The sequence below is a fragment of the Buteo buteo genome, chromosome 19 (assembly GCF_964188355.1).
Source record: "Buteo buteo chromosome 19, bButBut1.hap1.1, whole genome shotgun sequence".
In the NCBI taxonomy this organism is placed as follows: domain Eukaryota; kingdom Metazoa; phylum Chordata; class Aves; order Accipitriformes; family Accipitridae; genus Buteo; species Buteo buteo.
Genome location: NC_134189.1, coordinates 11,552,926 through 11,566,600, shown reverse-complemented (window position 1 = coordinate 11,566,600; position 13,675 = coordinate 11,552,926). Strand labels below are relative to the sequence as shown.

General features: G+C 43.3%; 1 protein-coding gene across 6 annotated transcripts in view; it reads right to left on the bottom strand.

Annotated features, from left to right (window-relative positions):
* Positions 1-8,655, bottom strand: part of CAPRIN2 (caprin family member 2) — a 35,889-nt gene extending 27,234 nt beyond the window's left edge. For 2 of the 6 annotated variants that reach the window (XM_075051027.1, XM_075051028.1), the window contains exons 1-3: positions 7,005-8,137; positions 4,955-5,017; positions 1,193-1,279 (exon numbers count right to left, since the gene is read on the bottom strand). In XM_075051027.1, coding sequence (XP_074907128.1) covers positions 1,193-1,279; positions 4,955-5,017; positions 7,005-7,346 — 492 coding nt within the window. In that variant the 5' untranslated portion in view covers positions 7,347-8,137. Of the gene's footprint in view, positions 1-1,192; positions 1,280-2,916; positions 2,960-4,954; positions 5,018-7,004; positions 8,138-8,542 lie in introns of those variants that run through there. The other 4 variants (XM_075051031.1, XM_075051029.1, XM_075051030.1 and 1 more) reach the window with 4 other exon arrangements.
* Between the last annotated feature and the right edge of the window lie 5,020 nt (positions 8,656-13,675).

Genomic DNA, 13,675 nt, shown 5'->3' with positions numbered 1-13,675 from the left:
AATTATGTAGTGCTTTAAACCCTGAATAAAGGCCTAAATAAAGCACTAAATCTGTGACTTGCCATAATTAGAGACAACTACAGCAGAATAAGTGGCAAACTCCACAAGCTTCAGTAAAATTTTACTGAGAGCTGTACTTCTCACTGAAACCAAAGTGATTTAACCCCAACACTTTCCCTCACTGGAAACATCAAAACATTGTTTGGAAAGGATCTTGGGATGTCACCTAGCCCAGCCTCCAGAACAAAGGCTACACTGAGTCAATACCAGATTGCTTAGAGCTTTGTGCAGTCAGGTCTTGAGAAGATCCAAGGACAGATTTTACTACTTCACTAAACAGCCTGCTCTAGTGCTCAATTATTCTCAGAGTGACCATTTTCCTCCTATCTAGTTGGAACCTACTATTTCAATTTTTGATCCTTCCTTCTCCTACCACATCTCAGCAAAAAAAAGTCTGGCTCCATCCTTGCAGTAATCTCTTTGGTATTTGAAGGCTAATATTGCATCTCCTGCCAAGCCTTCACTTCACCAGGCCCAACAAGCCCACTTCTTCCAGGCTCTCCTCACAGGTCTCATTTCCCGGGCCCCAGCCCTTCGGAGGCCCACCAAGGGACTCACTGAAGTTTAGCTATAGCTTTTGTGTACCAAGTGACCAGAAATAGACACAACTGGTTAACAAGTACCAAACAATCAGTCATCCTTAATCTACTGGTCCTCACTCTAAATCTAGCCTTCATGCTCCAGGGGTACACTTAATTTACTTTGCCTGCTGCCCACAAGGACCTGCATGTCCTTTCCAGTGGAGCTGCTCCCCCACCAGTCTGCACCTATGCAGGGGATGGGTCCAGCTCAGGCACAAGTTACCAGCAAGACAGTTAACAGTTTCAAACCTAAGTAAACCAAAGTCATTTCAACACAGATGAGTTCCAATGATTCAATTTACTTAAGTACAAGTTCTTACAGGGGTACACAGTGAATAACCATATTGTGGAGGTCAGTGGTACATGAAATTGTCAACATTTACTCTGCTCTACTCACTAGTCCAGACAGTTTAAGCGCATTGTTCCCCCAAGTTGCAAGATAGAAACTTCCTAATATTCTGCATATTGGCATATAAAAGTAGCCATTAGAAGAGTAGCACAAATTTTGCAGTTACCTCCTGACAATACAGGGAAGAGCATTTTATACTTACATCTTGGCTAAGTCCTGAAAAAGTCTTCTGAAGCTCCTTGGCAAATTCCAAGTTGTGTACTACTTCATCATATTTCTCTACTGCCTCCTACAAAGGAATAGATAAAAATGTATTTTTCATGCTTAAGACTACTGGTTGCATCTCAATCCCCTTGTGCTTAAATTCTCAAAGAGAACTAGTCATTTAGTGTGTAATTCTCTGAAATTGTAATTTTTTAAAGATACTACGTCTGTAACTGGTACTTTAAATCTAGTTATGAATATCATTCACCCATGACTGTCTGAGATGCAGTATAAAGCAAATTCACACCACCACACAGATATCCTACAAGTTTGTCTGTATTAGACTTTCCAGGCAACATCTTGTGCACTACTTGATTGCTGAAACAGAAAAGCCTGGATACCAGTTATTTCATTTTTCTTTTGTTCCCATAGGTCTCAGCAATCAGAGGTAAGCAGCTACTTAAAATCAGACACTGATATGAAAGCTGGAAGGAATACAGGAGACAAACAAGCTCAGCACAGATCTTTTACCCTCATGCCTGGTGGAGTGCCTTTATAGATAATGTGTACAAACTTTAGAAAGAAAACAATACGGAAGGCAAATCATACTTTCAGAAAAGAGTCTCAAATTTAGTTTCCACAAATAAAGCAGTGTTCTTATCTTCACTAATGGCTTTAATTGATACTTTACCAGACAGTCTTCAAAAGACTAAAGCAGATTAATTGCATTTTGATACACCCTATTTTTAACGAGTTCTTCCCCACTAAGGAGTAAGTTCATTTTTCTAAGTCTCCACAGCTCTGAAGATAGCAAAATGCTGTAGTTCAGACACACTGCCCATGTCTTCATACCATAAGGCATGCTTGGGAAGTAACAAGTTAAATTTCAGTTGTTCACATGCACTTTACACTCAGTTTGGTTTATGCTTATGACATGATATCAGAAGTTTTTCTAGAATGGGCCCATCAGTCTAATATAAAGCTTTTTCAAGTAGTGTTAGTGTTGATAAGTGTTTCATCAGTGCAGTGACAAAAGCTTAATCTGTCCCAATAAGATCTGGGACATGCAAATTCTGTATGTGTTCCTAAGCAACTGGAAAACAAGTTACATGTTCATTTGTTCAATCAGTTTGATTGTTCGGTTACTTGTATTCACTTATTTGTAGTATACTAGACATTACTAGGCCGAAATACTACTCAACACAACAAAGTGCGGGATTTACTGTAAAGCACTCATCTGGTAGTTTAAGTTGTCCTCACACAATTTATCAAGCACCTTTTAAGAATTAATTAGCCAGTTCACTTAGCACTTGGGAGAATGACTTCTAAGGCTCTAATGCCCACACATTTGAAGTAGACTCACAATTTAACACCAACAACTTACTATACAGATTGTGCTAATCATGCTTTTAACAATGCAAATCCCAGAGTAAAACTCCTTACCTGAAAACATCAAGAACAGTTACCACTGCTCTGATGACAAGCTATAACTCAGCCTGCAGGGAAGCAATAGCTTTCCTTTGTCACACCTGTTATTAACATTCATTAACAGCATGCTGGAGGAACAGTACTGAGGAAAGTCTACTCAGCTTGCAAAACAGCACAATATTGCCAGTGAGACTAACTAACTTGCTGGAAGCTCCTAATTTTTGAAACAAATGTTTCCTAAAGTAAGGCTAGCATACACAGTAGCTCTAGCAGGCATGCACCACAAGTAATTACAGTTTAATCCAAATTGCTTGCAAACCAAGTTTATCATCAGATGTGCACTTCTTCCTCTGTGAGAAAATGAAAAAATATAGATGATAAAGTTATTAGAGCTCCACTGTATTATAGGCAGTTAGGTTTCTTCAGGCAAGTGTCCAAACCATTAAGCTCCCCAGGTCCTAGTATTTGTATATACATTGGGAATTTGCATCTGAAAGGCACAAATGCAGTATTTCTATCTTAATCACTGAAACAAGGGTCTTGACTAGATTATTAGTTAAATAATGAGTTGATACATGCTTCCGCAGTAGTCATCTGAACAGTTGGACTACCACTGGTCAGTTCACTAGCAAGACTGAATTTTAATTCCCCATTTTAGAAACCCAAGATATCCCAGAAACTGGGATAAATATACTAATACTTAAAATGTTAAGCTCAGCTGGGAATACTGAAAGCCAGTAACCAAGTTAATTGCCATTTTCCAAAGTTAGTGCTGCTAGATGCATTTGCTAGAAAAACACCTACAGAATCCTTTACCTCTTTAGTTCCTCACATCTTAATTTCACTTCCACCTAACAGCTTTTCACAGTCCAGGGTGTATGCCAAAGATAAGTAGTCAAATTTAGAAATAGCTTTAAAACATGTTCAAGACTAATCAAACACAGAACACTGTTCAATAGTCTGTTAGTGGTAGAAAAAAACAGACTGTATGTAACACCTATGATCTAAACACAAAAGATTCTTGCCTGCCTGATTCCAGACTGTTTAGAGAAACCAAAAGGTCATCATCCTACTTCATACCATCAGATTTAGTTCATTTACTTCTGCTCTTGAGATGGCAAGATACTACATCAGATTTTGTAGTTAAGTGCTAAACGATCATTCACTCCAATACATCTACTCTACTTTTAAGTAGCAAGTTATTTCCCCTCTTATCCCATTTATGTCTAGTTCTCATTTACAAATGATTCAGAGTAAGGAAATAGTATTTGCATTCTCCTACTGCTGCACTGTTATAAAACCTGACAGTCAATGAAGTATTTTTCCAACTGGTTCATTAGCAGGATCAGCACTACCACTGAAGTGTCAGCACCCTTTGTCACACAACTGTTCTTTAGCATGTGAAGTACATTTTAAAAATGTGACTCCTAGATGACTATAGCAATAGTAGTCATCTTTGGATTATGTGACACTGCTACTCAGACATGCTTAAGAAGCAATAGCTTTCATGTTACAGAAACTTGGTTTCAGTTCTAGAATCCATTGTAGCCCAAGACAGAAAAAAGCCAGAACCACTGTTTTAACATCAGGCAAGTTTAAGCTAGCTCCACAAAGCGGATCACATTTGTTGATTAGTGATCATGAATTCTGGCATTCCAAGTTCTAGCAACCCGAGGTACAAAACAGCCATATTGTTCTAACCGCACTTGAGAGTGCTGGCAACTGCCAGCCATCTAATGGCAGCACTAGAAGGACAAGAAAGCATTCCCAACTAAGTAACTCATAGCTAGGTTCTTGTGTTAGGAAAGCCTTTAGATCCCATGCAAGTTAGACCAGCATCTTCCTTTCTACAAACAGGGACTATTCATCAGTTATACTGTACACCTGTAACCAACAGCACTGTGCAGCCAACAGGCAATTTCAAGTAACACCTGTTAATGAAGATATCATGAGGATTAATTAGCTACACCAGAAGTCTTGATGTTTGGGTTCCAACACTGCAATACCATATATGTAAGCTGCATACGGACACCTCATCAAGACATAAAGGTGTAGGAGCACTGAAGCTGAAAGCCTACAGAGCAAAGATAAACAAGGACCTTCTATTACTTCAGTACACAATGTGAAGGTTAGAGTAGGAGACAAGGCTTGTGGGCTCACCATTCAGCTTAATTACCAATAATTTGTCCATTTGGTTTTGTGAAAAAAATGCCATTGCAAGTCTGCAAGCATTACTCCTGTAAAACTACACCACCACTTCCTTCAGCAACCTATCCCTTCTGACATGTTTGAAGGTTCTGAGGCCATCCACTCCTGCATAAAGCAAACTTACCAACTGGTCTTGATTGAGGGCTTCTCCCTTCTTCAGGCGATCTTTGTAGTCTTCTAGTTTGAGCTGCAGCAAAATACAAAATACATTTTTTTATATTGATTTCTATCTAATGTGGAATATAGGGTACAAGTGAAGTGAAGTTACATATTCTTTCTGTATTTTAAGTCATCCACATACTGCAACAGAATAGGAATTTTACTACTTCCTCTCATCTTCAGGAAAGGAACACAGAAACTTTTGCTATGCCTTTGATTTGGCAATCTCAGTCTCCAGGACTACTTCCCTTTCCTATGTTTGATCTTTCAGTTCTTAGTTGCTACCTTTGTTTCACTGAAGAAATACTAATGCATTGACACTAGATCTTTAAGTGGCTCCAAATACATCCAGTGTCCTTACTTTAAATTAGGCTTTTTTAGCTTTTCCAAGTCAATGCTGGAATTTAGTTATTTTATCCTTGAATAATCCTACTTAATTTCCCAGACTGTGTCTTTCAAAAAACTGGCTTCAGTTATGTCATCAAGATTTTATGGCACTATTTCCTAAGAAAATGGACTAATGTCTTTAGGGGAGAAATAAGATTTATTTCTAATATACTGAAACAGTCTTTAAAAGCTGATATAAACTATACAAAACTAAGCTATTTGGTATTACAAGCTTCCCTATGCACACAGGGAAAAGAAAGGGGAGTTCACTGCCATGAAGTTGAATACTATTTGTGTATCTACCCACATAGTGTTTCTGGCACAGTACCTATAGAAGCCTAGAACTAGGAATACTTTTACTCATTTTAGTAAGTCACACTTTCATTTGCTGGTGAGGCCATATTGTCATTCATGTGAAAATCAAAGATACTGATAAATTCACAACAATAAGCTTCCTTGGACAGAATTAGAATACAACATGAAGTTGGTTAATCACACAAAGAAAACATGCTTATCTGACATTATTCAAAATTGCAGCATGATGCATGACATGAGACAGCAGTAATACTGCATCTCCTGCAGGAGGATTAAGTCCCCTAGCCACATGGCCAGAAGTCATCTATTCCCTCTCCTCACCCTAAGACAAGACACAAAGCTTTTACTTAGAGAAGCACAACATATTCATACAATTGCTTTTTACTTGTAGTCCTGATCCAGTACTGAAAGCAACAGCACCATTATTTCTTTTATCTTACAGAAAATAGCATTCTCCCAGTTAAAAATCATGCACATAGCCTTCAGTCACCTGCCAATCAACTGAAAGTCTTAGAATGCAAAAGCCTGACTAGCTATGGCCACAATATTTTAGGTGTATCATTACCTCAGCTATTCTTAAGACTGTTCTGTTCCCCCCCCACCCCAGAAAAGCACAGTTCAAAGCAAGAGAGCACACTTTGGAGGCTTTCTGTATAAAAGCTTTCTAGCAAGTAACATTTGTCTACATTTGCATAAATCTGACTTCTGTATTTTAAAGTGAAGGGCATTTCATTATTAAATATAATTTAAAGTTTCAATGAGTCCAAGGAAACACTGTTCTAATTTCCAGTTTTACATACATGTCTACATCCTAATATTAGATGCATGTAATCAACCTAAGAAATATGCAGATTTCTGCAAGACTATAAACCATCTCCAAGTCAGTTCCAAATTAGTTCTGAACTGATTCAGTCCATTAGAGAAGCATCCCCAGTTTTGATCAACATTCAGTTACTTCTGCTAACTATTGGGCATGCACAGTAAAGCCAGCAGCTGAGAGCAGGCTTCTGGTTAGCTGCATTCCTGATTCTCTGAAACAATAATGTTATGCTTATACAACACCAAATGCAAGTAGCCTATTTCAGAACAGTAAGAGTAAAGAACACCATTCTTTACTATACATTTGTTATAAATGATAACAAAAACCCACTAGCAAATCCACATTTAGGTCCTTCCATGGGTTATTTAAAAAAATCCATGATTACTCTCTATATACGCACACAACCTTATTCCAGATATTATAAAATAAGCACTGAGTTTTACAATTAGCAGCTTAAACACGTGCCATGCCATACCAAAGAAAAACAAGTTACCTTCTTTTTCTCAATGTTCCTGATCTTGTGTTTCAGGCAGATAAGCCCATTATCGATGTAAGTCTCATATGCCTGGGAAGGAGAGGCTGCCGAGTTCAGCGCAGACTGCAGGGGGCTGGAGGGAGGCTGGGTCTCCCCAGACGGGTTCACCTGCTGCTTGGCCGCCTTCATGCTCTTATCCTCACCCTCCTCTGACCGGCCTGAAGGTGATGATGGGCAACGGAAAGGGGCTTGGGAAAGCTGCACCATTGAAATGGATGGAGCTGCAAAGAAACTCCTTTTATTTAGCTCTGTCTCTCCCCCCTTCCCCTTCTTAAAGTTACATCTTTTCTTCTCACACATTCAGAACGTGTAGCCACAAAAGCGAGCCTTGGCTAGAATTTATCACAATCTTTCACTCTTCTCCCTGCCCTTTTAAAATATCTGTAGCAGTAATTTCAAAGCAAGGCAAACTTTGTATTGTTCAAGTCTCCCCACCCATCCAGACACCAGAAATCCTTTACATAGGCAGAATTAGACAGCACAGGGGATGATTCCAGAAACCCAATATAGCGTCCATATAAAACTAGGCAGGTCTCCTGCACACATCACCCACAGGGGAAAAAACTGCAAGCAAGCAATTGCAAATCACGCCGCCAGCCTCGCATCCAGGCTGCAGCCTGAATGAAAATTTGGAAGTGGCATGCCTGAAGGTATAGCCCCTCTTCTTAGCCCCATTAAATCAGTTTTACCTCTTCACGACCTTTGCAGCAATCCAACTGAGAATTTAAAACCGAAAAGATTTCAATTGAAAAAGTGAAGACCAAAAAAAAAAAAATCGCTTAATAAAGCAAGCGGCACGCTCAGTTACAACAGCATCATTCTTCATGAGGAACTGCTCTCTGCCTACACCCATCCAAAAGCCGTGCCTGTGCCACGGCAAGACACCAGCTTTGATGGGAGGGGCTGGGCTTTAACCTTGAACAGAGAATTTCTCCAAGAGATGCTCCGCCACCCTCATCTTCGGCTACTTACTTACACCTGCTCCCGGGAAGCAATGACACCACATTTCTGCCTCCCTGCCCGCCACGGAGGCCTGCAGCACACGACCCCCGCGGGCACCAGCCGCCCAGGGCGAGGGAGGCGAGGGGCCGAGGAGGAGAAAACCCGCATTTCCCCGGGACGCCCGCTCAGCCCCCGCCGCGGCCGCCGCCAGCGGGCAGGGAGGTGCCCCCGCAGCCCACCCCGCCGGCTCCGAGGCCCGCCGAGGGGGGAGCCCGGGGTCAGCCCTTCGTCACGCCCTTGCCGGGGACGCGGAGAAAGCACCTCCCGGGGAGGGCACGGCCGCCGCCGGCCGCCCACCCCGCACGCCTCGCCCCGAGCAGGGCGGCGGAGGAGGGAGAAGAGAGCGGCGGCGGGCTCCTTCCTGCCGGCGCCGCCGTCCCGGCCATTCACCTCCGCCGCCGCTTCCTGCGCCTGCTCCCGCTCCGGCCGCCGGGCTGCGGGGGAACCGCGGCCGGCCCGGCCCCGCACCGCCTCGCTCCCGCCTCCCCGCTCACCTCGGTGCCCGCACACGCTCAGGCCCGCCCCGCCGCCCGCCCCCCGCTTAATATAGCGGCCGCGGAAGGGCGGGGCGGGGCGGGGCGGGGCCCGCCGCGGAGGTCACCGCCCGCCTCCCAATCGCCGGCGCCGCCTCACCTGCCCGTCTGCCTTCCCGCCCTGCGCCGCCGCGCCTCACGTGACGCGGGGAGGGGCGGGGCGCCGTTACTCGGGGCGGGGCGCCGTTCCCCTCGGCGTGTGTGGAGCGGGGGGCGGGGCGGGACGTCTCCCTGTGAAGGTCAGGGTGCCGCACCCGGGGGTCTCTGGGTTGGGGGGGCTGAGGCGCCAAGCTCCCGGGGGAGAGCTGGTGCTCCTCCAGAGCCTTGCGTGGGCCAGAGACCTGAGGGACGGCCCTGGCGGGAGGTGGGGAGCGGGGCGTCCTGGCGGAGCACAGCCTGCCGTCGGCTTCGCGGGGCAGGGACGTGTGGCGCGACAGCACCCCGTGCCTCGCTCTGTCTGTGAGGGAGGCCTTCGCGCAGGTCCCCGGTGAAGCCGTGATCCGCTGTCTAGTCACACATCTGCTGTCTAGCGTCACAGCAGCCTCTCAAAACGGTCGCTCCCAGGGCAGGCTGGCTTCTCTCTCTCCAGGCAGCCCTGAGAAAAGGGTCTCGTCACCCCAGGGCGAGGGGATCCCGGCCTCCACCCCTTCACAACACAGGGCCCAGTCGCGCCCTTTCACTAGCGTGGGTTGGGTGGCCGTGGGACAGGAAGGAATGTTGGTCTGTGCCTGCTAAACCAGCAGAAGGGTTCCTCTGGGCCAGTACGGAGCCCCTTGAGGAGACTTCAAGGACTGTGGGTCATCTTGTGTAACAGAAGGTGTGTACATCCTCTAGAAATGCAACCCAATCATGTAAACGCTTGGGAGCTAGTAAAAGCACTTAAGCCCACTGAACATACATAATAATAACAAAAAAACTTCTGTTAACCTCCAACAATGGCATCAGCGCTATGCAAGGTATCAAGGGTTGGAAGACTAGAGAATACAGACCTGCCAAAGACCAGAGGACTAAGCGGGAATTACGCTTTCTGTGTTTCTCTTTTTGTGGCCATTACCTCAAAAAGCAATAAATAATATAGCAACTTCAGAGGGATTCTGAAAGTTGTGAAAATAGAGACATTTTGAAAGGGACAAAAATGAGTCAGTAAGGGAGGACTGCGAAGAGAGGTTTTACAGAACACAAAAACTGCTTATGTAGTACGCAGGATGGATGCGAGAACTGGAGAGGAAGGACTCGTACAAAAGAAAGATTGCATTTAAAAGTAAAAACAAGCAAATGATAAGTGATTCAAACAATAAGGAGAGATTCAGCCATACGGAACCACCTGTAGCATCCATGATCTTGCCACTTCTGGTTTAATCGCAAGTCTCAAAATACTTTATTTTTCTTAAAGCCCTAGCTCCTAGAATGAGGTCACTTTGTGAGGCTAGTTTTCATGACTGAGAAGAAATGCTGATGAGTAAGACGCAGCTTGTGTCTAGGAGCAGCAACATACACTGAAAGTCCTTCCAGTAGATTTCTGTTCTTTGTGTGGTTTCGTTCAAAGCTAGCACTGATGGGCTAGATCCTTGCAAAGTAATTATAAAATAAATGATCAGTTAATGCATATATTAATAATAAGTCATAATTAATGTGCAGACACCTGGGACTATTCTATAAATCACAATTACGGCTCACAAACTACTTTAAAGTGCGCTTTTACAATTAGGAGATTGTGTAGAAGAGGAAGAAGTTGAAAAGAAGATTCATACAAGCCAAATCCATGTTTAAAATCAAAGGATATTTGAACTTCATTTTAAAACAAATACAGAATAACTATTTGAGACTGATGCTATATACATTTATAGTATATGTGTGGTCTCGACTACTTTAAAGAACGTTATTAATGTGCCAAGGTCAAGCACACCAAAGTTAGGAAATGGCGGGATTAAGCGCAGCCTAAATTAATTAGTTTATTGCCATTTTGCAGATCCGTTGTGAGATTGTCTTTATGTAGATGATCATAGGTTATCATAGTCTAGCCACACATCAATCATAGCCACGGAGTCCTAGATGTTCAGCATTCCCAACCTGGGGATCTGTGCCTTTTACTCCAGGATCAGAAGGGGATTGCACTCTAATGGCTGAAGAAGAACACACTGTTCATTTTTTCATGTTTTACTGATTCTGCTTATCCCCTCCAACTGGGACTGCACTGATTTTTCCCAGTCCCAGCAGTTTATCCCATTCTCATTTTTCCTGCATTCCTATTTCCAGTCCTGAAGCCCAGGCTCAGTCTTTCTACCCAGGTCCGCACGTTGCCTGAGTCACAGGCTCCTCTGAGAAGCAGTATCTCCTTTGCACACAATTCCAACCTTTCGCCCAACCAATTCCAGTTTTCCACACCTGACTCGTCATCCAGCCTACCAAAACCCTTCCTAATCCCAGTGGCATCCAGTGTCAGCCTGCCTCCCTCCAGCTACAGTGGGCCAACCCCCAGCCAGCTATGGTGAAGACTGAGACCAGGTTCCCACTTTCATTCCCTGCCATCCCTTTTATTATTGTATTGTGAAACTCCAGAAAGTAAATGGATGTGTAGAGTAAGATCAGCTGCTTGTTAACTTCAGGAGAGAAAAACATACAGTGAACGTGTTGCAAAGATTATACAGTGATGGATTAGAGAAGCCTGCTTCAGTCATGGAACATCTCTTGGAAAGGAAGGCTGAGGAATTCTGGAACCAACAAGGGAGGAATACATTAGATCTCACAAAGAGGAATATTAGTCAGAATTACACCCAATTTATTGGAAGAACCTGGAGGATCATAGGAAATACACTGCTGCAAGGCTATGCTATGTTGCAAGGAGTTTTTTCACGTACATACCCTGTGGCTACCTGTCAGCTGTTCAGAACTGAAAGCCAAGGAGTCTGGTGAACGGGTGCTTCTCTCAGTGTCCAGCATTGCCTTACATAAGCTGCTGCACACCACAATGATTTCTAACTTTTGCAAATGCTTCTTAAAGACATAGTTCTCCCTTTACACTCCAGCTCCTTGTCTTCTGTGTTTCCTTCACAGACTCCTACTTTCATTTTCCTTGTATAGAACCTTTTTCTCCTTCCTTTTTACCTCCATGTTCAATCCTGCCTAGCAAACTGGTTCACATTCCTGCTCTTCTTGTGCAACCAGTGCCAGGCACCCTTTTCAATTCCCAGCCAGTTTTAATCTCCTCACTCAGTCCTCACCTCACCAGAATTCTTGATTCTATTGACTCCTTTCCATTCCCCTAATTTTGCTCCCCTTCCCCCCACTTTCTGCATTTTCATCAGACATTTTATTCTTCTATAATGTTCAAGGGAAAGGGAGCCATGAAAGTAAGCAGAAATAGTTACTGTGCCTGGGAGCAGCCATTACAAGCTTAGTCAAATTTCACCTGTGTAGCTCCGGGCCAAACAGAGTATGTTTAATTAAAGCCCATGTTAACACTTATAAGATCTGTGAGGGAACAGAGTTATGCTCGCTGGCAGAAGCATCTTTGGAGAATTTACAAGTTCAGCTGAAAGAGTTCTCTGTGGAATATGTGCCGACTGCCTGCATATATGCATACTGCACAAAAGCCACTCCTTGACAGCAAAGTTGAAATTCCTGTTCCCAGGCTGCAGGTTTCTGGAATTTCAGTGAAAATGCAGAAAGGACCCCGTGAACTGCTTGTTTTTTCAGTCCCATTCTTGAAAATGTCTAACCCAGTGGGTCTCAACTCAGTTTGAGGCAGACACCTAGAATGAAAGAGTTCATCTGGAACTGAAAAAGCTGTTAAAGCAAAAGCAAATTAAAAAAATATATGGGGAAGTGTTGGGCAACCTTAGTAATAAGAGGGACTGGCCAGCTGAGGAGAAAGATGTTGCGGTCCCAGCAGTGCAAGCAGCAGCACCTGCTTCTGTTAGTTTCTCTGTCCTTGCTTAGGACCTCGTCAAACCTCAGATGCAAAAGGGGAAACATTGCAGAGCAGGCATTCATATGGGATTTCTTTTTTTGTGTGTGTGCGCGAGTGAAAATTTCAAAAGAAATTAACTGATTTCCAAGGGTGAGATTAAAGGGAATGTTTGCCCATAAATACTTTTTAATAGGGACTGGCACGTGAAAGTGGTTTTGTTATGTCAGAAGCATTTCTTTCTTTGACGCTATGAAAAAAGTTTGCCTACTCATAAGTCTTGGAAGTTGCAACTCACACCTGAGCTGGTTAGGTTTTTTGGCAGCTAAACTCCTCCAGAGTTTACGTGCAGAGAACACGCAGACTGTAAGGCTTTGAATGGCCACTGCACTCTGCTGTGAGGACCGTCCTCATTTTCAGGATGGGAATCATACTTCTACATTTTCTGTGTTTCTGCTACTGAGCACATGGCTGAGAAGATGCTTAACTCAGATGCAAAGGAGATAAAAGCGAGGAAGATAATACATGGGACAGAAGAGTAGTCTGAGTGATAGACTATTGGGGAAACCTTGGAAATTTGATGTTAAAATATCAGTAAGTTTGTAAAATTAGGCACTGAAAAGTTAGAAAATAGTATAAGTAAATTTTCCTTTGAAACCAATATTCACTCAGTTCATTTTATGTATCTGTTGGCATTTTGATAAGTTGATAAATTAACACATTTAGAGTGTTATTTTTTCCACGAAACCCCTCCCTTCCCCCTCTTTTGTTCTGTGCCTGGCATGGGTGTGGCCTTAGAACAAAACTCAATTGTGCATTAAAACAGTTGATGAGTTTGGGACTCATACCTAGTTTTTGTAGGATTTAGAAGACTTACAGTGAATGAGCAAAATAGCCGCGGGAAAAAATTTTCTCATGGATAATGCAAGTGAACACTGACCTTTAAGCTAAATTTATCCCTATCTCTGCTACAAACTTCTGAAGAACTTTACATGGATATGATCTTCATTTTCTAGATGGCTTAGAATCTGGTTGTAGATACAGAGCATTCACAGCTGCAACTGGCATAAACAAGGAAGATGCTTTGAGCATAATATAGTCCTTTGCATAGAAAGTATTCTGGAGAATGAGGCATTATATGTCTCAAATTACACACTCAGAGTTAGTAGCAGCTGTGACTTTTGGCT